Raw genomic sequence first — 27,882 nt, 5'->3', positions numbered from 1 at the left:
CTAAAACGAAACTGATCGTCCTCGTTCCATAAATTCAATGAGGCGAAATGGGGGAGAGGAGTAGCTCTGTAACGTTACCTCTTTCGAAGGAGGAGCCATCTACATTGAATCCATTGGCAATGTTTTCAAAGATGTAACCACAATATGATTCTGCTTTGTTCCAATTAATATATCAATAAATTGACTATAACCACTTGAGTCACATTTTAAAAGTTTCATACAATAGTCCAATGGGGGAGAATCACTCCTCATTATATTGTCAAGTGTTCCCTGACAAGAGAATATCCTGCGTTTAAGAGATAACTCGAGAAAATCATCATCCAAAATCAAATGTTTTTCCATAAACACTAGATTTGATCTTTTTCCCTCTCTCTTAAATTTATTCATTTTTCAATCCTTTCACTCCAACTGCTGACTCTAGACTGACCCTGATTCGTTAGCCCCATAGCCTAACCTAACTAGAAAAGAAAGAAAACATTTTCGATTTCGAAACAATTTTATTGAATAATTACAACAACATTAATAATACAGAGCATGTACAATTAGCGATACTGTTTATTGTCGTCAATATGTTTCACCAATGCACTTAAAGCACATTGAAGTCTATTCACATGTGCTATATCAACTTTGGCGGCAAAACATAATTGATCCTCCATTTTCAATTTGGTCAAGGATATTATATATCTTGCATATACTGCATCCCATTCCAGACAAAGACGTGATCCTTTCGTGATTTCCACCGCAATGTTTGGTGCTCTTGTATTATTATCATCAACTCCACTATCAACTTCTAATAGGGTAAACATTCCACTCATCGTCATTAAAACACATATATGTCCAAATCAGTAAAGTCAAACTGTTCCTCTTCTCACTTCTTTGACTTCTACACACAGACAGATAGAACTTTAGAAAAAAACCCTTTCCTTATAGTCCCTCCAATGCTAATATGTAGTCAACCTTCTTAGGGAATGAAAAAGGAGATGTAACTGACCCGCTGATTGGCTGAGAAGGAAACACGTGATCTAACTGTTTCCTGGAAACTCATAACATTCGTGTCGATCATGTACATTCTCACTGACAACGAACCATAAAATAGACATGAATTGCTGTTGACATCCATAAATGTGAGAAAGTTCCTGTTTTTTCATTCTCAATGACAAAAACCATAAAACAGACATGAATTGCTGTTGACATCCATGAAAAACATCAAATAAATTGACCAACACACATAACCATCCAAGAAAACATCCATAAAAGTGACAAAGTTCCTGTTTTTCATTCTCTCTTACAAATACCATAAAAAAGAAATGATCTAATGTTGAAAACAATGAAAAACATCAAATGAATTGACAAAAAATCAAACGTACAAGAAACATCCATAGCTGTTAGACAATTCACGTTTTTTTAAGTGAGAAAAATTCAGTTTTTCCATTCTCAGTGACGAAACTATAAACCATGTGGTTGGTTCTAGAGTAGCACCTCCCTTTCTACTAGTGTCACTGAAATGATCACTAGCCGTTTCGTGAAAACCGACATAGTTTATTTTTTCGTCAAAGGGTAGGAATACTTCAAACTTTCTAACTGTTTAAATTTTTTAACTTTTAATTAAAAGTGAAAATAGGTTTAAAAAAATATTGACTAAAAAAAGTGTTTTTAGAATGGACGAATATGTTTTCTGGTGTACTAAGGGGTCTGCAATTACCTTTTTGGGACCTGATTTGCCACTGATACGACTGAGCTATATACAACGTGAAAGAATTCTGCTTCACAGATGGATACAGTCGGCGGACTGGAGTTGTCTTACTCGGCCTGCCCGTAAAAAGGGGTAATAGTAACTGATTAGGGACCTGTTGTAATTAAAAGTAAAAGGTATCAAATAAAACTTTCAAAAATATTTCTCATTTTCTTCTTCCAAGAATTCAGATGGGGCAAGGTCAGACTCCCTGCATGCCCTCCTCGTTCCGCGGCCACAGCAAATGCTGCAACATCCTTTAATTTTTGAGCAGCTACAGTCTTTCCTACATCTTCCGCTTTTGCATCTGCAGTAAGCTTCCAGACTTGATGCTTCTTTACAGCTTGAGACGACCGCATCTACTCCCCCTTCAGCCATCTTCCATCAATGAAGGAGTAGATCTGGAATCCTCGGTCGAGCCCGTACTGAGCCCTTTTTTATTGACGAAAAATGTTGGAGGCCAGCTAGGCCTCCTCCCACGCCCATTTTTCCCAAAGTCTTCCGATCAAAATTTTTAGATAGCCATTTTGTTCGGCTTAGTCGGAAGATCTAACAGCTATGTCTTTGAGGATGACTTGACACCCACAACCCCCGGGGAAGGGGTAGAAGCAATGAACTTTGCTTATTGTTTACATATAATATTGACTATTGGGTAGTATACCCACACTTCTCGGGGAGGAGGGATTTTCTGGCGGGAGTGTTACGTGGGAGGATCTTTCTACGGAGGAAATTTTCTTGGGGGAAGGGATTTCCAATGGAGGGTGAGCTGGATTTCCCGGCATTATTTACAAACGATCAGAAATTAAATTAAAAACCAAATTTTTCAACTGAAAGTAAGGAGCAACATTAAAACTTAAAACCAAAAAAAATCATTACGTATATGAGGGGGTTGCCATCCTCAATGTTTTGCTCCTTACGCTAAAGGGTGAATATTTGTTCCAATTATTTAACAATGACTCTTGAAACACAATGGACCTTTAATAAGTTTAAAAGTTTTTTTAAAGTTCTAAAAAAACTTTAGCGTAAAGAGCTAGACATTGAGGAGGGGGCAGCCCCTTCATATACTTAATAATTCATTTTTGTTTTAAGTTTTGATGTTCCTTACTTTCAGTTAGAAAAACATTTTTTTTAATTTACTTAATCAATTCTAAAAAGTGATATTTTCTATCGCAGGTCATTTGCCAATTTATGTCGTAAACATGTAAAATCCTTACAACATTTTAAATATTGTTTTGAACGTATAGATTTACCTTTCAACATCCTACATTGATATATAATCCAATATATTAACGCATCAGTATCGACAATAAACATCACTAAAAAATACCATGGTCAGATCATCCTGAAATATGAGTGGTGAAGTATATTTAAATATATAGTGATGAAACAATATTTAAATTTATTTTCAGACAATTTTCTGTGAAAAAGATAACCTCAAACATAAATCCGTGATATCTGCTTGCTTATCGGAGCTTCCTAGTCAACTAAATCATTCACAGATGAATGTACCGTTCGGTAACTAAATTAGTTAAGCCGCCATTTACATTTTTTGAGATTTTAGCAAGAAAGCACGAAATTGAATTAATTTTGTAGAATCTTAAGTACATTCTTTAAAACATAACTAATAAAAAAATAACAAATATAAAACATGCAACAATCGAAAACTCAATAATTGATTTTAAAGCCAATTTAATATTTTTATCCCATTCCTAAGCCCTTTGTCAAATGTGTAAGTAAATGCATAAATTATGTACACTTACACCTCTAGCTGAAGGGGGAAATAAAAAACTTGATCAATTCTGTTTCAGAAAAGTTCAAAAGAATTTTTTACTTTCTATTATTTGCTACGTTTACCTATAAGATTTAGAATAGCAAGAATAAAGGAAAACCTAAAGACACACGCAACTAAAAGAATAAATGAGACATTTCTCAAAAAAAAAAACCCATCATATTTCCAACTGTTTTAAATATTTACTCCTTCCCTTGAAAAGCAAACCTTGCGTAGGTTTTCCTCTCTCCTTTTCCATAAATATGTCTACAGTGAGCAATGCTTGTTTTTACTTACTTTACTTTCGGCGGGAACCATACGATGAACTGTCCTGCCCGGCACCAAAGGATCTTGGAATGACTTCCGACGACCACTTGGACCTATCGGCTGCAGCTTCTCTGGCGATCTTCAGCCAGTTTTTGTCCCATATCCGACCGTGTCTGCTGAATCCTCCCCACGGTTCCAAGTCCTCCTTGAATTTCTGCCACAGGTTCTTCTTTTGTCCTCCTGGTTTACGTTTCCAGGAGGGGGCTGGTTCGAAGATAAGGACGTTTCGACATATCGTGCCTTCGGGACGGCGCAATGTGTGGCCGAGGACCTTCAGGCGATGTCTTTTAATGATAAGCGATAGCTCTTCTGATTGACCACAGCGACTCCTTACTTCACTATTGGAAATCCTGTCCCGTCCCTTAATGCGGAAGATATAACAAAGGCAGCGGTGGTCGAACACGTCCAAAGTTCTCGTGTCTTCAGCCTTGATCGGCCATGTCTCGCAAGCATAAAGTAGTACTGCTTGAACAGTTGCAACATAGATTCTAGCTTTTGTTTTGGTTGAGATCTCCCGTCTGGTCCATAGTGCTTTTTCAGACTAGTAAAGACTCCCCAGCTTTTTGCTGTGCGGGTAGAGATATCCTTTTCAGCTCTGCCATCTGGTGTTATGATAGAGCCAAGATACTTGAATTCCTCGACGTTTTCTATTGGCTCGCCGTCAAGGGTAACCTGGCAAGGAGCAGGTTGGTTGAGAGCCAATACTTTAGCCTTTGCGCCACTGATGGCCAGTCCGATGCACTTTGAGACCTCAGAGGTATCGTCGATCATGCCTTGTAAGCTGTCGGCGGTAGTTTCAAGCTCAGCAACGTCGTTTGCGAAGTCCAGATCTGTCAGGGACTGGAGGAAACCAGCTATTTGTCCAAAAACTATTCCGCTGTGGTTTCTCATTGCATTATTCATGATCCAATCTATCGCGTAGTTGAATAATATAGGTGAAAGTGGGCATCCCGGCTTTACCTCAAACTCCACTGGAAACTTAGGGGTGTCATTGCTAGAAACACGGTAGCAAGTCTCAGTGTCCTTATAAGCACATCGAAGTATCTCAATGATATCTTGTGGCGCACCGTCTTCAGCCATAATTCTCCATAGCTACTCTCTGATGAGGGAATCGAAGGTAGCTACAAAAAAAGCAATGAGAAAGGGTAGACAAAACCTGCTGTACTGCTGAAGAATGAGGCGAGTCGTCAATATTTGTTCTGGATAGCCTCTGTCTGGTCTGAAGCCTGCTTGTTCAGGACGGGTTAACTTGTGACGTGCGTCTTTGAATCGATTCAAAAGAATGACGGAGAAGATCTTCATGGCATGGTGGATCAGGGAGATACCTCTATAGCTTCCGCAAAATGGCCTTACCTCCTTTTTTGTATAGCAGAAAGAGGACTGATATTTTCCAGTCTTTTGGGAAGGTCTTCGTCGTCCATACCTGGACAAGCAGGTCGATTAGGCGGCATAGTAGAGTTGGTGAGGACTTGAACATTTCAGAAGGGATCCCACCCTCTCCTGGAGTTTTATTGTTTTTCATGCACTTCAGTGCTTTTTGTACGTCCGCAATACTTGACGGATCGAGGTTTATTGTGTAGGGCTCTCTATCAGCACTCAAGAAGGCAGGTAGATCGCATGGGGATTTGACAGGGTTCAGTAGCTCAGAGAATGCTCTCGCCAGCGTTCCATGCGTCCTTCTTCTGTTTTGATGACTTCTCCGGACTTATCTTTCAGTGTGTCAACCGATACAGGAGCTTTTCCTGTCGATTCTTTCAAGAGTTTGAATATTTTCCTGCTGTTGTGGTTCTTGGACGCTTGTTCCAAATCATTCGCCAGATCTGACCAGTAATTTATTCTGTCCCGTTTCAGTGACTGTTTAACGGCTTTGCGGGCTACTTTTAAGGGTTCTTTTGCACCTCCCACGAGGGTTCGATTCTTCTCGACTAGTTCTATGGTGTGTTCAGAGATCCAGAGTCACTGTTTTCGTTTTGTAATACTAAGCACCTCCTCAGCTACGTCTTGTGTCGCAATTTTTATCTACGTCCATTCTTAGTTGACGTGTGAAAGACGCTTCAAGGCTTCGAACCGGTTGCTTAGCTTTAGCTCGAAGTTGGCTTTAATTTCCGGGAATCTTAGTGTTGACACTTCGAAGCGCTTCCCTGCCTTCTGTTGCTTCTATCTACTAAGGCAGTGACGGACTTTGCAAGTGAGGAGATAGTGATGACATCCATTTCAAGATCCTATGTCTGCTCCTCAGTGTACCCGAGCATCTGCGCTGGAGCTCCTCTATCTTCTGCTGATTAATATATGGTCAATCTGAGCTATTGTTACGCCTTCGTTCGAACGCCATGTTGCAATGTGGAGTCTCCAGTGCTCAAAGAGAGTGTTTGTGACGCATAGGTTGTTGTATCTGGCTTGCTGTAAGAACCTTTCTCCATTGATGTATCTATTACACGGTGTGGCGGCCAATAACTGCTGATGTTTCGAGGTCTACTTTGCGAAGCCGGGCGTTCCAGTCTCCAGCGACAAAGAGCATATCACGCCTTGGTGTCTTGTCGATGATCCTTTGTAGGTCATAATAAAAGGCATCTTTGACCGCGTCACTGCTGTCCATTATCGGAGCACACACAGCGATTAAGGTTATGTGGCTAATGTGGCCTCTCAATCTGATCACGGCGATCCTTGGTGACACTAGCTCCCAAGAGGTGACGCATGATGCAGTAGGATTGACTATCAGGAACCTAACTCCTTGTTGGCCGGAACCATCCTTGGGACTCGAGTTGTAAAACTGGAATGAGTCAGATTTAAAAACGTTCAACTTTTTGGACAGAACATCATTCAGTCTCGATTCTGCAAGACAACAAACGTTGATTTTATACTTCTGTAGCTCCCTTGCAAGGAGCAGTTGCGTGGATTCCAGTTTTCAGCTGCGAACATTCCACGCGCCAATATTCAAACGTTTTCTTGATGCGCCGTAGTAGCAGCATCTCTTTGCATTTGATCTTCAGTATCCATTGGTGTTTCATGGGAATTGGCTTGAACAAAGGCTCCCCAGACCCTTGCACTTGCAGAGGCCGTTGTCCAATCCTGGATCTTTCGCCCTTTCGCAGCTGCCCTCCTGGAGAGGATCCTCCCACGATGGTATCCTGCGGTACCATACAATTTAACCCATTGCTGGAAGAAGGTTGGCAACTAGCGGGACGTGTCCACACACCGATGGACCCTGCTCAGTGGGCGTCAGAGGGGCCTTCTTCCTCCTCCACCTGTATTTATCACCCGCAGGAGAAGGTAACCCAGTTTCAATTATGGACCCCCAGGGGCTATGTCCCCCCTTGGTCCACGCCCCCCTTTATGGAGGTACCCTCTATATCTGTAGGACGTTCCCCTATACACCACCTGGGGACGCGCTGACTGGCCTGGGGAGGGTCCCTACTGAGAAGGTGACTCAAAGGTCGAGCTGATAGTAACAACTAAAAAGAGCACCCAATTTTTTAAGTTTCCTCTTTTCAAACGGTTCGTGGCTTAAAATCAGCTTATTATGCCAATTCCAAATATTTAAGATTCAATAAGTTTAGAGTTACCCATCAAAAGCTACGAGTCTGAAAACATTTGCCTGATTTTCGAAAAAGGGGAAGCACCCCTTAAAAGTCAAGCAACCTTAATGAAAACCACACCATCAGATTAAGCTTATAAGATAACCATATTGTAGAAGTTTCAAGCTTCCATCTGCAAAAATACAACATTTTGTAATTTTTGCCAAAAGAAGGATCACGGATACGTGTTTATTTGTTTGTTTTTGTTTGTTTGTTTTTTTGTCTGTTTTCCCCAGGGCTGATCGCATCGAACCAATAGCCCTAGAATACCAGGAAAGAGCTCACTCGAACGGAAATCAAATTTCTAGTGCCCTTTACAAGTGATCAAAAGGATTGGAGGCAGCTAGCTCCCCTCCCACCCCATTTTTCCTCAATGTCGTCCGATTAAAATTTTGAGACAGTCACTTTGTTTAGTATAGTTGAAAAGTCCAGTAACTATGTCTTTGGGGATAACTTGACCCCTCAGAGCCCCTGGGGAAAGGTCTGTGAGTCATGAAATTTGCCCATTATTTATGCATAGCATTTGTTATTGAGAAGTATACAGATATTTTGGGCTGGGGGATTTTCAATGGAAGAGTTTCCGTGGAGAGGGAATTTTCCGGGGGGTGAACTTTCCATTAGAAATTTTACACTGACGGAATTTGTCAGAATTCCTATACGCAATTATTTTTATTTTTCTTACTTTCTCTTTGCTGACTCAATTTTACTCAGTTGTCAGGGGGCGGGGTTCTTAACAGGTCGGGATTTTCTAGAGTATGTTTCCTGGGGGAAGGTATCTTTTCACAGGATAACTCGAGAGGGAATTTTCTGTGGGAGCAAGTTTCATAGTAAGGGGCAGGGGGACACGGAGAAGGGGATTTCCAGGCATGATTTTAAAAACAATCAGAAATTAAACTCTTTCTTCAAATGAAAGTGCGTTAAGAAAATATTGTCAACCGGAATTTTCAGGAATAAATTTCAGCTAGAATAGAATTGTCTGGGGGAATTTTCCTGGCGGAAGGGGGAGGGGTATTTTACGAGGGAAGAAAGTTCCATGAAGGGATATTCCATAGGAGAAGGAATTTTGTATGGAAACGCAGCCAGATTTGCCAGCATCAGAGGCAACGCTATAGCGTTGCCTACAGTAAAGGCCATAAGGCTTCAATGTTTTATTATTTATTAATATTTATTTTTTTCCGGACACTTCTTATGGAAGGGGGCTCATTCAATTGGAAATCAAAAGTTCTAGCGCCCTATTTTTGAGTCAAAAGTGATTGGAGGGCAACTAACCCCCCGCATCCTTTTTTCCCCAAATGCATCTTATAAAAATTTTGAAATAGCCATTTTGCTAAAAAGTGTTTTTTTTAGCAAAAAACACTGCAAGTGTTTTAAGTTATGCCCTGGGCAGATATATGATTTTTATGGAAGGAATGATCGTATAAACTTCATAAGGGGCTAATTGGATTAGAAATCGGGAATTCTAGTTCATTTTTTAAGATTCACAACCAAATGCATCCGATCAAAATTTTGAAATATCCTTTTTATTCAAAATAGTCCAACGATCAGATAACAGATACTTCGGGGTCAATATAACCCCAGGGTCAATATAGCACCCCGGGGAAGGGTTGTGATTTATGTCCCGGGGGCATATGAGGTTTTTATGGAAGAGGGGGTCGTACAAACTTTGGAGAGGGATCAAATAGTTTAAAATTGAAAGTTCTAGTCCCTTTTTTAAGAGTCAAAAGTGATCGAAGGGCAGCTAGATCCCCCCCCACACCCTCTTTTCCCTAAATACATCCGATCGAATTTTTGAGGTAATCATATTTGTTCAAAATAGACGAAAGATCATACAACAAAAACTCCATGCACAACCCCCCACAACCCTGGAACAAGTGTTTCAAGTTTTGCCTCGGAACCATATAAGTTTTTTGATAAAAAAAAAGCTGGTGGTATAAACTTTGGAGGGGGCTCATTTGATTGTAAATTCAAAGTTCCAGTTCCCTTTTAAAGAGTCAAAAGGGACCGCCCCCTGTCCTTTTCCCCACCCAAATTTGACCACTGGTCCTCCCTACATGGTCTGACCCCCACTCAAAAAGCTTATTAACGATACTTTTTTCCAAAATAATGGGAGCTGACTCCTGGCCCTCCCTCCGTGGCCCGACCCCCGAAAAAAAACTTATTAACGATATTTCACAGCAAGAATCATAGGAGCTGACCCCTGGCCCTCCCTCCATAACCCGGCCCCTCCCACCAAATAACAAACTTATTAACGATTTTGTTTTCTCAAAAATCCTGGGAACTGACATCTGCCCCCCCCCCTTCATGGTCCAACCATACCCCCCCACCCCCCAAAAATAAGAAGAAAAAATATTATTAACGATTCAAATATCATGGGAGTTGACCCCTGGCCATCTCTCCATGACCTGGCCACCCAAAAAATACAACTTATTAACGATATTTTATTCCAAAAATCACGAGAGCTCAACCCCAGCCCTCCCTCCATGGCCCGACACCACCCCAGAAAAACAAACCTATTATCGATATTTTATTCAAAAATCATGGGAACTAGCTTACCCCTGGCCCTCCATGGTTCTAAAAGAACAGTTTTTCAAAGAAAAATAAAGGTCAAATTAAAATTAAGATCAGAACAAATAAAAGCCTAAATAATTCAAACTCAAAACGACCAGAAAATACTATTAAAGAATGAATGAAACCCATAACGAACAGCAATTAAATAAACAGTCATAGCAATACAACATGCAACAGGTACTAATAAAAAATGAATAAATAAACCTTAAAATCAGTAAAGCTTAAATTGAATATGCAAATCAAGCTTAGAACGAACAAAAATTTTTTGCTATTGAAGTATAAATGAAACCCAAAACGAAAAAAAATTAAATAAACCATCGCAGCAAACAAACACACAACAAGTACTAATATAAATGAATAACTAAACCTTAAAACGAGTACAACTTAAATTGAGCATACAAATCAAGCTTAAAAGAACAAAAATCACTATAAAAGAGTGTTTGGAAACTGCCTCCTTCCCTAACTGTAAAAGTCTAAAGCCTACAGCGTCATTGGCGCTTTTCTTTTTAGGTTTAAAAAACCTTTTCTTTCGGATAGTTTTTTTTTAAATTAATTTTTGTTCGTTTTTGATTGCCAAAATTTCAAGTTTTTCAAATTTCTCTATTTCAAAATATTTTTTTTCTATATATTCAGAAATTTTAATATTTAAAAATAAATGATAGTAATCCCGTGACTAATTTAGTTTTCATTAAAATATATTTTTTTTTTGGGGGGGGGGGGAGGAGGGTCAGGCCAAGGAGGACCAGGGGTCAGCTCCCTTAATTATTTAAAAACAACCAGAAATTAAATTAAAAATTAAGTTTGTTTTAACTGAAAGTAAGTGTCAACATCAAAACTTAAAACGATCAGAAATTATTACATACATAAGGGGGTGTCCCACCTCAATACCTCGCTCTTTACGTTGAAGTTGGACTTTTTGTCCCATTTCCTTAAGAACGACTCCCGAAACACAAGGGCCGTTTAATTACAACAATAAACTTTTTTAAAAGTTCTAAAAAAACTTAAGCGTAAAGAGCAAGATATTGAGGAAGGGGAAACACCCTCGTATATGTAATAATTTCTGCTTGTTTTTATTTTTGATGCTACTCCTTACTTCAGTCGAAAAGAATTGTTTGTTTTTATTTAGTACAATTTAAAATCGTAACGAATCCTATATTTGAAAATTCCACTTTACACTTACCTAGAGTCCTCAAATTTTTTTCAACAGACTCGTCCATTAAAGAAAAGAGGTCAGGAAAAGAATACACATTTTGACCATTATAAACTGCTATTTTTTTCCCATAGCTCGAACATAAATGTTCAACCATTGATGATATCCTGAAAGCAAATATAATTACACTCGGATTTACGAGAAACACACCAGAATCTAGACAAAATCCTAAATTTTTTTATTTTCTTAACTTCTTCATCTTTCCTAACTTATCTAGTTATTGAAGTAGCTCAAAGTAATTTTTTCAGACTATCCTATATAGTAATTGGCTACGCAACTGAATTCAGGCAATAGAAAATCACTACTATAGGAATCCCCTTTACTTTTATATGTAAAAATAACAAAGGTGTAAAAGTAATAAGAAGCCGGGTAAGCTTATTCAGTAGGGCAATAAATTTAGAAACCCAAAGCAGCAGGTAGATAGATAGACAGATAGATAGATTTATTATAAGCCAAACAAGGCCATACAACACAGTTTTCCGAAAATTCCAATCACAATATAGCAACATAAGTCTAAGCTCCACTCCCGGCAAAAACAACAATAGCGAAAAAAGCACGAACTTAAATTACTCTCCTTTACTTTTAACATCAATATCATAAATAACATAAATAAAAATCCCCCCTCCTAAAAAATAGTTAATCTCATTTCTTTACCACTTCATTGGCATATTTACAAACCTGAAAGATTGTCGTTTTTAAAGTCGTCTGCAGGATCCCCGGGAACTCAAGGGTATCACCTTCAAACATTTATTTCTCAAATCAGAAACCTACCGACACCCAGCAAGAATGGGTGCCACATCCTCAACTCCTGTATTGCATCTGGGACAAGAGTAAAAATTCGCATCTGAGGCCAACCTTTTTTCTTTCAAAGACTTTTTTTTATATTTTTAATGGTAGACAATTCGCTCGAATACGAAACCATGACCCTAATAGCTCAGGTGATAAATCTGATTTGAAATAATATTCGAAACCAAAAACCTCTTAAACCTGGGCCATCTCTGACCTCCTTATTGCCTGGATCCAAACCCGGATTTCCTGGTCTTCCATTCTACTCCTAAACCGAGGGATCAGCAATTTGTCCTTCTGTGGCCGGCCCAGCCCCTCATTCCAAATGTATGATAGTCCGGCTTCATCAAATACAGTCTTTATTTGATTAAATAAAAAAACAAGGATTTTTTAATTGAAAGTAAGGGTCGACATTAAAACTTAAAACGAACAGAAATTATTCCGTATATATGAAAGGGGCTGTCCCCTCCACAACCCCTCGCTCTTTACGCTAAAGTTTGACTCTGTCTCAAAACTTTACTTTTTAAAACAATATAAAACTTTAGAGTAAAAATCGAGGTGTTGAGGAGAGGACAGCCCCTTCCATATACGGAATAATTTTTGTTCGTTTTAAGTTCTAATGTCGCTCCTCACTTTCAGTTAAAAAAAAAACGTGTTTTTTTTATTTAATTTCTGAACGTTTTTGAATTAATGCAGCTTTGATTTTGGCTCGCCATACATGAATAATTAAAATGAAATTTTCATGTTAATTTTACTTTTGTTGGCTAAATGGCGTTCTCGAAATTTGATCTGACGCAACTTATGAAATAACTTACGTAACGAACTTCTATATTCATATGTTTTTATTACGTAAATGAGGAGTTGTCCCCCAATTCAATACCTCGCTCTTTACGCTAAAGTTCGAATTTTTTCCCAATTCTTTAAGAATGACCCCTGAATCACAAAGGCCGTTTAATTAGAATTAATTAAAAAAAACTTTTTCCACAAAATAAGTTTTTCAAACATAAGTAAAGAACTCCATTAAACAAAAAATGATCGAAAATAAAGTCAAATAATCTACCAAGCATGAAACTACCACAAATCAGCATCGATAAATAAATGAAACCCAAAACGAACAGAAATTACAATAAATAACCGTGTCAAACTCAAAACGAGCAGAAATTAACATAAGTTGGGCGCAAAACCCCTATGCCTTCCCAAGGTCAGAAAATAATTTGCACTTTACTGAAAAAACTACAAATGAATTTGCATTATCAGTTTAATATACATATACTGATATTTAGTAATCAAAATCTTAATATTGTTTGATTTATTAAAGTTATAAAAGTAAAAACATTAATATTTTTTTCAGTAAAGTGAAAATTATGTTTTGAGCCCAACGTATGCTAATTTCTGCTCGTTTTGAGTTTGACTCGGTTATTTATTGTAATTTCTGTTCGTTTTGGGTTTCATTTATTTATCGATGCTGATTTGTGGTAGTTTCACGCTTGGGAGATTATTTGATTTTATTTTTGCTCATTTTTTGTTTAATGGAGTTCTTTACTTTTCTTTGAAAGACTTATTTTGTGGAAAAAGTTTTTTAAATTAATTTCTGTTCGTTTTATATTGACATAGTCTTTTCAGAGAAAAAGAAAATAATACTTTAAATCTTTTCGTTTTTTCTAAAGAATTTATAGTTTGGCCTGCTATTTGTATGCTGGAGAAAAATTTTCAGCAATTTTTAACAACAAACACACTCTTAAGAATCTGGACACAAATAGTAGTGTTTAATTTAGTTTCATACCTCTTCTAGTTGACCTGAAATGGAAAACTTGATACCATTCGCAAAAAAATCTGTTTACTCTCTTTGATAGCTTGGATACACTTACGCTATTTTGATTTGGTTAAATTTTAAGTGAAGAAGAAGCCCCGAAAGTTTGAACCTTCGGTCGTTCTTGGGATACTGCTGAGATGCCTTATTGGGAATATTTGAAAAAAACTATGTTTTCTAAAGAGTTAAAGAGGCTGAGTTACAAGGTCGAACCTTAAAACGTACAGGGATTAGGAGGCACAGTTGGGGGGCTGCCACCCCCAAACCCCCGCTTTCGCAGCCTTTAAATAAAAAAAGTTCTTTAAACTGAAAGTAAGGAGCGACATTAAATCTTAAAACGAACAGAAATTATTCCGTATATGAAAGGGGCTGTGCCCTCCTCAACGCCTCGCTCTTTACGCTAAAGTTTTTATTGTTTAAAAAAAATAGTTGTGAGAAAGTCAAACTTATTGAAGCTATTTTCGACGCAAGCAAATTCCCAAAAAACTTGATATTTGGTTTTTGGAAAACAGGGAAGGAGTGATCAGATTGAGCTGAAATTTCGAGGATAAGCTCACAAGCCCCAGGAAAGCTTATCCTCTAAATTTCAGCCCGATCAGACAACGTTAAAGGGGGGTTGTGGTGGGAACAATTAACATGGGCTAATATAGGAAAACGAGGTTTTTCGTAAATGTAAATTCGGGGGATAATTTTTTCGGTCTGAAAATATCAAAAGGCCCTAACAGGTCGAATTCTGCTTCGAATGAGTCCTCATTCACCCGGATCAGTTGCCAACTGTGGCCTGTAGGCGTGGATAAAAAAAAAAGAAATGAATTTTAAGTGGCTATATTTGTTTTTTTTGAAAACGGAAGGAGTGATCGGATTGATCTGAAATTTCGAGGATAAGCTCCCGGACCCTAGAAAAGCTTAACCTCTAAATTTAAGCCCAATCGGACAACGTTAAAGGGGGGCTGTGATTTGAGGGTCCAAACTTCCGGCCCAGTTTACCCCATGAAGATAAAGTCGGAGGAGGATGAAATTTTGCAAGTTTCTTAGTTTGAGCCTGGGCTACAAAATGCAATTACCGCAATCTCTCTGCGACCTCTAGGACCTGAAATCGCTTAACATTGTGGTGGGTCGCCTCTTTATAGAGGCACAAGTGTGCCTCCTTGATTAGCATTAACAAAGTGCATTTTGGTTTAATCTTATGGCAACATTTAGTTTTTAAACATAAAGTCAGATGGGAGTGCGGGTGTGGTAGGGGGTTTAGTTTCCCTCCAATCACTTTCGACTATTAAAAAGGGCATCAGCCCTTTCTATTTTCAATCGAATGAGCTCTTTTCGAAGTTCCTACGACGACTCCTTCGATACAAAGTGCCCTGGTCTAATCAACAACAACAACAAAAAGATAATACACTATACCCACAACGATCTTTATGATAAAAATTTCAAGCCTTCCAATCACTTTCGACTATTAAAAAGGGCACAAGGCCTTTCGATTTCCAATCGAATGAGCCCTTTATGAGTTTCTACGACAACACTTCCTATGAACACCTTATATGCCCCCAGGGCATAAATTACAACTCTTACCCCAAGGGCTGTGAGGTTGGTTGTCATCCTCCAAGACCTTATTTCCAGAACTTTCAACTACGTTAAACAAAATGGCTATCTCAAAATTTTGATTGGATGTGTCTGGCAAAATGGTGGGCGTGAGATTGGCTTTAGTCTTTCTCCAATCACTTTCAACTATAAAAAAGACACTAGCCCTTTCAATTTACAACCAAATGAGCCCTTTTTAAGTTTCTACGACAACGCTTTAAATAAAAACCTTATATGCCCCCAGGGGATAACTTACAACCCTCGCCCTGAAGGCAGGGGGGTTGTCATCCTCAAAGACCTGCTTTCCAGAACTTTCTACTACGTTGAACAAAATGGCTATCTGAAAATTTTGATTGGATGTACTTGGGGAAATGGTGGGCGTGAGAGGGAGGTTAGTTACCCTCCAATCACTTTCAACTATTAAAAAGGGCATTAGCCCTTTCAATTTCCAATTGTATGAGCCACTTTTGAAGTTTTTACGACAACTCTAAACCCGTATATGCCTCCAGGGCATAACGTACAACCTTTGCCCTGGGGGCTGTGGGGGGGTTGTCGTCCTTAAATAGATAATTTCTAGAACTTTCAACTACGTTGAACAATATGGTAATCTCTAAACTTTGATTGAATGTGTTTGGGGAAATGGTGAGTGTGAAACGGGGGTTAATTACTCTCCACTCACTTTCGACTATTAAAAAGGGCAATTTCAATTTCCAATCAAATGAACCCCTTTTGAAATTTCTACAACAACTTTCTATATAAACCTTATGCCCTCATGGCATAAATTACAACCCTTGCACTAAGGGCTCTGATAGGGTTATCATACTAAAAGACCCAATTTCCAGAACTTTCGACTACGTTGAACAAAATGGATATCTCAAAATTTTGATTGGATGTGTTTGGGGAAATGGTGGTTGTGTGAGGGGGGGGGGGGGGTTAGTTGCCCTTCAATCACTTTCGAATATTGAAAGGGCACTAGCCATTTCAATTTTCAATTGAATGAGCCCTTTTTGATGTTTTTACAACATCGCTTTCTATAAAAACCTCGGATGCTCCCAGGGCATAACTTACAACCCTCGCCCTGAAGATTGTGGGGGGGATGGGTTGTCATCCTTAAAGACCTAATTTCCAAAACTTTCAACTACGTTGAATAAAACGACTATCTAAAAAATTTTGATTGGATTTGTCTGGGGGAAAGGTGGGCGTGAGAGGGGGGTTAGTTGCCCTAAAATCACTTTCGACTATTAAAAAGGGCACTAGCCCTTCCAATTTCCAATCGAATGAGCCCGTTTTCAAGTTTCTACAAAAAAGATTTCAATAAAAACCTTATATGCCCCCAGGGCATAACTTATAACCCTTGCCCTGAAGAGTGTCGGGGGAGTGTCCTGCTCAAAGGTATAATTTCCTTAACTTTAAACTGCGTGGAACAAAATGGATATCTAAAAATTATGATTGGATATGAGTAGTGATGGTGTACGCAATATGAGCCCTACAAGGAACCCTACGCCTGAGGCATGGATATACAGTACAGTTTGAACGGTACATTGCAAAAAGCGACCAATCCCTTTATATTATAGACCTATAAAGTGATCAAACACGTTTTGGAACCATGACGAGATTGTATAATGCAATCAGATTGGTTTAGAGGATATCTGCTTTACCAAGTTCGTTCACCCATCATCATAACATGTTTTTTTCTTTTCTGGTTCAATATTCGAAATTCCTTATATTGCGTATTCAAAGGATGGTCTCATTCTAGAAATACTGGTTTACAGCTGGAGGGCTTATACTCGTGTTTTTTCGGTATAAATTAAGATGCAATTAGTTTTTCTAGATCAGTTGAAAAAAACAACTTGAAACGATAACCCTTTATTGTTAAATTTATAAGTTTTTCTAATGGAGGACAACAAAAGAATTATGACGGTAAGTAAATATACATTATTCTTGAATTATCATAAGAACATAATCCCTTTTTTCCCCTATAGATACCAATTAACTATCTATCATCCAGGTTTCGCCCAGAAAGCGAATTCCTGTAATTACATGACACAAACCCTCTATTTAAATCCATTCTGACTTTTATCTATCATCTGGGTTTCGCACTGAAAAGCTAGCTCCTGTAATTATCTGACGCAAAGCATCCCTTTATACGTCTCCTTTAAATACAAACAATATCTTTAATATTTTTGGTGTGGGCTTTGGGGAGGTAGGAAGGGTGCAATCCCCTCCTTTAATATTCTGAATAAATTTCAAACGTAGCTAATAGTTGAAATTGTATTTTTTTTTCATGTATCGTATTTAAAAATGTGTTTTATGGCATTCCATACAGTTATAGGCTATTTGGCCCTAAATGTTTCTTATGTATTTTAGATAAATATATAGTTTTTGATACTATAATTTAACAATACGTCTAATTTAAATAAAAAGAATCTCTTTTATTCTTTTGTTGCGGGGTTTGGGAAGGGGGTTTGGGTCCATCCACCCATTACTAATCTAGATAAATAAGGAATTGAGTATATAAACAAAATTGTATTTTTTTTTCATGTAATGTTGTTGAATATACATTTTATTGTATTACATATGGATATAGGCTGTTTGAATCCAAATATTTATTACGCGTCATTCAGAAATATAGAGTTTTTGGTACTATAATTTAAAAATAAGTCTCCTTTAAATAAAATGATTATGGTTTGTTTATTTGTTTTTGGCTTTGGGATGTTGGTAGGGGGTGCATTCAACACAATTAATATTCTTAGTATATAATGAATTAATAATATAAAAAAACCTGTATTTTTTTTTTTCATGTATATTTTTTAAAAAATGTCTGTCATTGCATTCCATATAGGTATAGCCTGTTTGTATCTAAATTTTTCTTATGCACCTTACAAAAATATCTCGTTTTTGGGACTATAATTGAACAATAAGTATAATTTAAATAAAAAGAAGATCTTTAATGTTTTTGGAGTGGGCTTTGGGGTGTTGGATGGAGTGCTATCCACACCATTCATATAATAAGTAAATAATAGATAAAGTAAATAAAAAAAACTGTTTTTTTTTTCATGTTTCGTATTTAAAAATTGTGTTTTATGGCATTCCATACAGATATAGGCTGTTCGGTTCTAAATGTTTATTATGCACTTTACATAAATATTACGCTTTTAAGACTATAATTGAACAATACGTCTCCTTTAAATACAAACAATATCGTTAATGCATTTGGAGTGGGCTTTGGGGAGGTGGGAAGGGTGCAATCCCCTTCATTAATATTCTGAATAAATTTCAAACGTAGCTAAATAGTTGAAATTGTATTTTTTTTAATGTATCGTTTTTAAAAATGCGTTTCATTGCATTCCATTTAGATATAGGCTTTTTGGATATAATTGTTTATTATGTACCTTAAATAATTATAGAGTTTTTAAGACTACACTTTAAAAACACGTCTCCTTCAATTAAAAAGATTTCCGTCATTGCATTTGTTAAGCGCTTTGAGTAGGGAATAGGGGTGCAATGCTCCCTAGAATATTCAGAATAACTATCAAAATTGTATTATAGATAAAATTGTATTTTTTTTTCATGTATCGCTTTTAAAAATGTCTCTCATTGCATTCCATACAGATATAGGCTATTTGGCTCTAAATGTTTCTTATGTACTTTACAGAAATATCTCGTTTTTAAGACTATAATTGAACAATACGTCTCCTTTAAATACAAACAATATCATTGATGTATTTGGTGTGAGCTTTGAGGGGGAGGTGGGGACGCTACCCTCCATTAATATTCTGAATAAATAATAGATGAAGTAAATAATCAAAATTGTATTTTTTTTTCATGTACTGTATTTAAAATTGTATTTTATGGCATTCCATACAGGTATAGGCTATTTGGCTCTTAATGTTTCTTATGTACTTTACAGAAATATCTCGTTTTTAAGACTATAATTGATCAATACGTCTCATTTAAAAAAAAACAATTTCTTTTTTTTTTTGGTAGTGGGCTTGGGGTAGTTGAGAATAGTTCAATCCCCTCCATTAAAATTAAGAATAAATTTCGAACGTAGCTTAATTATAAAAATATATTTTTTTTTTTATGTATATTTTTAAAAATTTTTTCTTATGGCAGTCCAGATAGGTATAGTCTATTATTTAGTTATAAATGTTTCTTATGTACTTTAAAGTAATATCTCATTCCTAAGACTATAATTTAAAAATACATCTCCTTTAAATAAAAACAATATCGATCGGGCATTTTGAGAGGGCTTTGGGGAGGTGGGTGGGGTGCAATCCCCAAATTTTATTTTATTTATTATTAATAGATTACAAAAATAAAAACAACAGCATTTTTTTTCATGCATAGTATTTAAAAATGTGTTCTATTGCATTCAATATAGGTAAAGGATAGTTTGCTCTCATTTTTTCTTTTGTACTTTAAATACATATATAGTTTTTTATACTCTAATTGAACAACACGTCTCCTGTAAATACAAACAATATCGTTAATGTATTTGGAGTGGGCTTTGGGGAGGGGGGAGGGGTGCAATCCTCGCCATTAATATTCTGAATAAATTTCAAACGTAACTAATATTAGAAATTGTATTTTTTTTTTTCATGTATAGTATTTAAAAATGTGTCTTATGGCATTCCATACAGGTATAGGCTGTTTGGTTATAAATTTTTAGTATGTACTATAAAGAAATATATCTTTACGAGTAATATTATATCACGACTCGAATCATGTAAATAAAGTCAAGATCGTTAATGCATTTGAAGTGGGCTTTAGGGTTGCGGTTATGATTTAATCCCCACTATGCATCGACTTTAGAAATTTAAATAGAGAATCCTATTTTTAAATGTATTTTTTTTTTCATGTATCGAGGAGGCACACTTGTGCCTCTATAAGGAGGCGACCCACCACAATGTTAAGCGATTTCAGGTCCTAGAGGTCGCAGAGAGACGGCGGTAATCGCATTTTGTAGCCCAAGCTCAAACTAAGAAACTTGCAAAATTTCATCCTCCTCCGACTCTATCTTCATGGGGTAAACTGGGCCGGAAGTTTGGACCCTCCCACCACAGCCCCCCTTTAACGTTGTCCGATTGGGCTGAAATTTAGAGGTTAAGCTTTCCTAGGGCCTGGGACCTTATCCTCGAAATTTCAGCTCAATCCGATCACTCCTTCCCTGTTTTCAAAAAAACAAATATAGCCACTTAAAATTCATATTTTTTTTTCTTAGCCACGCCTACAGGCCACAGTTGGCAACGGATCCGGGTGAATGAGGACTCATTCGAAGCAGAATTCGACCTGTTAGGGTCTTTTGATATTTTCAGACCGAAAAAATTATATCCCCGAATTTACATTTACGAAAAACCTCGTTTTCCTATATTAACCCATGTTAATTTTTCCCCACCACAACCCCCCTTTAACGTTGTCTCATCGGGCTGAAATTTAGAGGATAAGCTTTCCTGGAGCCTGGGAGCTTATCCTCGAAATTTCAGCTCAATCTGATCACTCCTTCCCTGTTTTCCAAAAACCAAATATCAAGTTTTTTGGGAATTTGCTTGCGTCGAAAATAGCTTCCATTTACTAAAAAACAATTACAATTGTGTCTGTTTAGTCTAGAGGTTGATACTCCAGACTGTCAGGTAGAAAACCCGGGTTCGATTCACTGTCAGAGCAATTTTTTTATATACTGAATTTAAACTTTAAAAAGAAACTCAGTTTCTTTTTTAAATTATTTGAAAAAAATTACGTTTTCTAAAGAGTTAAAGAGGCTGAGTTACAAGGTCGACCCTTGAGTAATAAACTGTAAAAAAACGTGCAGAAATTATTTGAAAAGAACTACGTTTTCTAAAGAGTTAAAGAGGCTGAGTTACAAGGTCGAACCTTGAAACGTACAGGGATTAGGAGGCACAGTTGGGGGGCTGCCGCCCCCAAACCCCCGCTTTCGCAGCCTTTAAATAAAAAAAAGTTCATTAAACTGAAAGTAAGGAGCGACATTAAATCTTAAAACGAACAGAAATTATTCCGTATATGAAAGGGGCTGTGCCCTCCTCAACGCCTCGCTCTTTACGCTAAAGTTTGACTTTCTCACAACTCTTTTTTTTAAACAATAAAAACTTTAGCGTAAAGAGCGAGGCGTTGAGGAGGGCACAGCCCCTTTCATATACGGAATAATTTCTGTTCGTTTTAAGATTTAATGTCGCTCCTTACTTTCAGTTTAAAGAAATTTTATTTTATTTAAAGGCTGCGAAAGGGGGGGGGGGGTTGGAGGGGCGGCAGCCCCCCAACTGTGCCTCCTAATCCCTGTACGTTTTAAGGTTCGACCTTGTAACTCAGCCTCTTTAACTCTTTAGAAAACGTAGTTTTTTTCAAATTATAGTATTTAAAAATGGGTCTTATGAAAGTACATATCGGTAAAGGATAGTTGTTTCGAAATTTTTATTCAGCACTGTAAGAAAAAATAGAGTTTTTAATACTATAATATAAAAACACGTATAATTTATACAAATAGAAGATCGTGAGGGCATTTGGAGAGAGCTGTTGGGAGGGGGGTGGGGTGAAATCCCCACCATTAATATTCTGAATAAATTTCAAACGTAGCTAATAGTTGAAATTTTATTTTTTTTTTATGTATCGTATTTCAAAATGTGTATTATGGCATTCCATACAGGTATAGGCTATTTGGCACTAAATGATTCTTATGTGGTTTACAGAAATATCTCGTTTTTAAGACTATAATTGAAAAATACGTCTCCTTTAAATACAAACAATCTCGTTAATGCATTTGAAGTGGGCTTTGGGGAGGTGGGCCGGGTGCACTCCCCTCTATTAATATTCTGAATAAATTTCAAACGTAGCTAATTGTTAAAAATATATTTTTTTTTTATGTATAGAATTTAAAAATGTGTCTTATGGCATTCAATATAGGTATAGGCTATTTGGTTCTAAATGTTTCTTATGTACTTTACAGAAATATCTCGTTTCTAAGACTATAATTGAATGACATGTCTCCTTCAAATACAAACAATTTCGTTAATGCATTTGGAGAGGGCTTTGGGGAGGTAGGAAGGGTGCACTCCGCCCCATTAATATTCTGAATAAATTTCAAAAGTAGCTAATATTTTAAATTGTATTTTTTTTTTCATGTATCGTATTTAAAAATGTGTCTTATGGCATTCCATACAGGTATAGGCTATTTTGTTCTAAATTTTTCTTATGTAGTTTACAGAAATATCTCGTTTTTAAGACTATAATTGAACTATAAGTCTCCTTTAAATAAAAACAATATCGTCCATTCATTTAGTGTGTGATTTTGTGAGGTGGGAAGGGTGCACTCCCAATCATTTATATTCTTAATAAATTTCAAAAGAGTAACATAGTTTTTATTTTATTTTTTTTTTCATGTAACGTATTTAAAAAATGTTCTTATTGCTTTAAATACTGTTAGAAGATTTATGGTTATAAATGTTTCTTTTTTAATTTAAATATATTTATGTTTTTTAATAATTTAATTTAAAATTAAGTACCATTAATATAAACACAATCTATTTAATTTTGTGGGTTTGGTATTGGGTTTGGGGTGAGGGGGTGCCCTCCCCACCATTCATTTTATGCATAAAAAATGGAATAAATCATAATTAACCTTTTTATTTTTTTTTCATGTAAAATTTTTAAAATGCGTCTTATTGCAGTACATACGGGTAGCCTATATGCTGTTTGTTTCTAAATTTTTATTAATTACTTTAAGTAAATATCTCGTTTTTTAAGACTCGAATTGAACAATACGTCTCCTTTAAATAAAGAAAATATTGTTAATACATTTGGAGTTGGCTGTGGGGAGGTGGGTAGGGTGCGACCACCTTCTGTAATATTTTGAATAAATATCAAACATGGATAATAGATTAAATTGTATTTTTTTTCATGTATCGTATTTAAAAATGTGTTTCATTGTTTTCCATACTGGTATAGGCTATTTGGATCTAAATTTTTCGTATGTACTTTACGGAAATATATCGTTTTTAAGACAAAAATTGAATGATATGTCTCCATCAAATAAAAACACTTTCGTTAATGCACTTGGAGAGGGCTTTGGGGAGGTAGGAAGGGTGCAGTAACCCCCAGTAATATTCTGAATAAATTTCAAACGAGTCTCATAGTTTAAATTGTATTTTTTTTTCATGTATCGTATTTAAAAATGTGTTTCATTGCATTCCATACAGTTATAGGCTATTTGGATCTAAATGTTACTTATGTACTTTACGGAAATATCTCGTTTTTAAGACTATAATTTAACGACACGTCTCATGCAAACAAAGAGAATTTCTTCATTGTACTTAGTATGGGCTGGAGGGTGTTAGGAAGATGTAGATCCCCCCATTCTGAGACTTAATAAATTTCAAACGTGTAGCAGTGGTTTAATTGTATTTTTTTTTCATGTATAGTATTTAAAAAATGTGTCTTATGGCATTCCATACAGGTATAGGCTATTTGGCTCAAAATTTTTAGTATGTACTTTACAGAATTTTCTCGTATTTAAGACTATTATTTAACTATACTTCACCATCAAATAAAAACATTTTCTTTAATGCCTTTGGAATGCGCTTGATGGAGGCAGGTAGTGTTAAATCCCCTCCAGGAAGATTCGTAAGAAATTCAATATGGTAATTTTTGAGTATATGTATTTTTTTTTTCATGTATATCATTTAAATTTTTGTTTCTTTGCTTTACAAATAGGTCTAGTATTGGTTGATATAAAATCATAGAATTTGCCTTAAATAAAATTAGAGTTTTAAGACTGTAATTTAAAAACACGTCTAATTCAAATAAAAACATTACCGGCAACGCATTTGGAGAGGGCACTGAGGAGGGGAGAGGGGGTGCAATCCCAACAATTCAGATTATGAAAATATAATATATGAAATAAATAAACAAAACTGTATTTTTTTTTTCATGTATAATATTTAAAAATGCGTTTCATTATATTCCATATGGGTATATGCTATTTGGATCTAAATGTTTATTATGTGCCTTACAGAAATATCGCGTTTTGAATATTGCAATTTATCAATACATATCCTTTAAATAAAAACAATATAATTAATACATTTGAAGTGCGCTTTAGGGAGGTAGGTCGGGTGAACTCACCTTCATTAATATTATGAATAAATTTCAAACTTGGCTAATAGTTGAAATTGTATATTAAATTTTTTTTTTCATGTATCGTATTTAAAAATGTGTCTTATGGCATTCCATACAGGTATAGGCTATTTGGATCTAAATTTTTCTTATGTACTTTACGGAAATATCTCGTTTTAAGACTAAAATTGAATGATACGTCTCCTTTAAATAAAAAGAATTTCGTTAATGTATTTGGAGTGGGCTTTGGGGTGGTGAGTAGGGTGTAATCCCCCCCATTAATATTATTAAGAACTTAAAAAAGGATCATAGATTTTTAATTGTATTTTTTTTTTCATGTATCTCATTTAAAAAATGGTTCTTATGGATGTACAAGAAGGTCTAATCTATTTGGTTCTAAATGTTTCGTTCTACATTTAAGGACCAAAAGAGTTTTTAATTAAAAAATTTTAAGAATATACACAATAATATAAAAAGAATATCGTTAATTCATTTGGAGTGTGCTATCGTGAGGTGGGAAGGATGCAATCTCGTCCATTAAGATTCTGAATAAATTGAACAATACGTAGCTCATAGTTGAAATTGCATATTTTTTTCATGTAATCGTATTTAGATAATGTGTCTTATGGCATTCCATACAGATATAGGCTGTTCGGTTCTAAATGTTTCTTATGTACTTTACAGAAATATCACGCTTTTAAGACTATAATTGAACAATACGTCTCCTTTAAATACAAAGAATATCGTTAATGTATTTGGAGTGGGCTTTGGGGAGGTGGGAAGGGTGCAATCCCCTCCATTAATATTATTAATAAATTTCAAACGTAGCTAATAGTTGAAATTGTATTTTTTTTTTATGTATCGTATTTAAAAATGTGTCTTATGGCATTCCATACAGGTATAGGCTTTTTGGATCAAAATTCTTATTATGTACTTTACGGAAATATCTCGTTTTAAGACTATAATTTAACAATATGTCTCCGTTACATAAAAAAAATCTTTTTAATGCATTTAGAATGCGCTGTAGGGAGGCAGGTCGGATGAAATAACCTTCAGTACGAGATTTAAGAAATTTCAAACGTAGCTAATAGTTGAAATTGTATTTTTTTTTCATGTATCGTATTTAAAAATGTGTTTTATGGCATTCCATACAGTTATAGGCTATTTGGCTCTAAATGTTTCTTATGTACTTTACAGAAATATCTCGTTTTTAAGACAATTAAATAAAAAAAACAAGTTTTTTAAACTGAAAGTAAGGAGCGACATTAAAACTTAAAACGAACCGAACTTATTCCGTCTATGAAAGAGACTGTCCCCCCCTCAACGTCTCACTCGTTAAGCTAAAGTTTTACGATTTATCAAAAAACTATTTTTTTAAAAAAAAAAAAACATTAGATAAAATATAGAGGCGGTGATGTGGGGACCGCCCCATTCATATACGGAATAATTTATGTTCGTTTTAAATTTTAATGTCGCTCCTTACTTTCAGTTTAAAAAACTTGTTTTTTTATTTAATTTCTGATCGTTTTTTAGTTAATGCAGCTTTTATTTGCATAAAAATTTTACTTTTCTTTTGCTAAATGGATGTCTTTACAAATTAACTTACGTAACTAACTTCTATATTCGTATATTTTTCTTCTGGCAAAAAATACAAAGTTGCAGATTTTTGCAGATATGAGCTTGAAACCTATGTAATAGGGTTTTCTGATACGCTGAATCTGACGGTGTGATTTTCATTAAAATTCTTTCACTTGTAGGGGATGTTTCCCCCTCTTTAAAAAATCGAGTAAATTTTCTCAGGCTCGTAGCCTTTGATGAGTAATACTAAACTTAATAAAATTTATATATTTAGGATCAGCATTATAAACACATTCTTTTGATACATTTATTGACATCAAAATTTCGTTTTTAAAAGTTTCGATTACTATTGAGCCGTATCGCTTGTTTTTCTATTGTTTTTTTTTATTACGTATATGTTATTACTTATATGAAGGGGTTCTTCCCTTAGTCAATACCACGCTCTTTACTTTAAAAGTTAAAAACAAATTTGATTCACAAACCCCTGAATCAAAACGGCCTTTTACTTAGAAGAGATCGCTCTTTTGAAAGCAATAAAAAAAACTGTAGCGTAAAGCGCGAGGTATTGACTTGGGGGAGAACCCCCTCATATACGTTATAATTTCTCTTCGTTTTAAGTTCTAATATTCCTTCTTACATTTCAGTTGAAAAAACTTGTTTTTTTTTACTTAACTTCTGATCGTTTCTTAAATAATGCTTGGAAATCCGGCGCACCCGACAGAGAAAGTGCAATTACCCCAACTAAACATCTTCCCTGAAAATATTCTCCAGAGTAACCCCCTATTCTTGCCCCCCCCCCTACAGAAAAAATCCTTCCTGAAAATGGTTTAATACTTCCCAATAACCAATAAACAATGCTGGCAAGTCCGGCGCCCCCTTCATGGCAATTTCCCTTCCCCCATGAAAACTTCCTTCATGGAAGGAATATACCCCCCATATAGCCCCCGACCCTCTCCTTCCCCCCCCCCCTACCAGAAAAAATCTCTGAAAAAGTCTGTATACTTCCCAATAACCAATACTATATGTTAACATTGAGTAAAGTTCATAACTTTCAGCCCTCCCCCCGGGGACTTTGGGGGATTAAGTCATCCTAAGAGACATTTTATCATATTTTCGACCATGCTGAACAAAATGGCTATCTCAAAATTTTGATCGGGTGACTTTGGGAAAAAAATGAGCGTGGGAGGGGGCCTAGTTGCCCTCCATTTTTTTTTTCACTTAAAAAGGGAAATATAAATTTTAACTTCCGTTCCACTGCGCCCTCCTACTTTTCTATAGGACCCCTGGGTGTAAACTAAAACCCCTGGTAAAAAAAAAGAAAAAAAAAAACAAAAAAAAACCCCTCCGTTATCTGTAATATGGCAAAAAAAGTAAATTTCCCCATTTTTGTTGATAGCTGCTTGAAACCTCTACAGTAGGGTTCTCTGATACGCTGAATATGATGGTGTGATTTTCATTAAGGTTCTATAACTTTTAGGGGGTCTTTCTCCCTTTTTTCTAAAATCAGCCAAATTTTCTCAGGCGCGTAATTTTTGATGGGTAGCACTAAACTTGATGAAAGTTATATATTTGAAATCAGCATTGAAATCTGATTCCTTTGATATATCTATTGGTATCAAAAACTCGTTTTCTAGAGTTTCGGTTACCATTGAGCCGGGTCGCTCCTTACTTACAGTTCGTTACCACGAACTGTTTGATAATTGAATGACACGTCTCCTTTAATTAAAAACAATTTTGTTAATGTACTTGGTGTGGGCTTTGGGGTGGTGCGAAGGGTGCAATCCCCCCCCCATTACTATTCTGAATAAATTTCAAACGTAGCTA

General features: G+C 36.0%; 2 protein-coding genes across 2 annotated transcripts in view; both read right to left on the bottom strand.

Annotated features, from left to right (window-relative positions):
* Positions 1–17,422, bottom strand: part of Ogg1 (8-oxoguanine DNA glycosylase) — a 31,947-nt gene extending 14,525 nt beyond the window's left edge. The window contains 2 exon segments of the mRNA XM_089105065.1: positions 11,151–11,287; positions 17,406–17,422. Of these exon segments, the coding sequence (XP_088961191.1) occupies positions 11,151–11,287; positions 17,406–17,422 (154 nt within the window).
* Positions 17,423–17,474: 52 nt separating this feature from the next.
* The window catches only part of LOC148940754 (uncharacterized), a 48,636-nt gene continuing 38,228 nt past the window's right edge, over positions 17,475–27,882 (bottom strand). The window contains exon 4 of the mRNA XM_089105064.1: positions 17,475–17,507. Coding sequence (XP_088961190.1) covers positions 17,475–17,507 — 33 coding nt within the window. The remainder of the gene's footprint in view (positions 17,508–27,882) is intronic.

This window comes from Artemia sp. Qi Xiang Cuo, chromosome 19 (genome assembly GCF_049724085.1).
Source record: "Artemia sp. Qi Xiang Cuo chromosome 19, ASM4972408v1, whole genome shotgun sequence".
Lineage (NCBI taxonomy): Eukaryota > Metazoa > Arthropoda > Branchiopoda > Anostraca > Artemiidae > Artemia > Artemia sp. Qi Xiang Cuo.
This window is presented reverse-complemented; position numbering and strand designations above follow the sequence as displayed.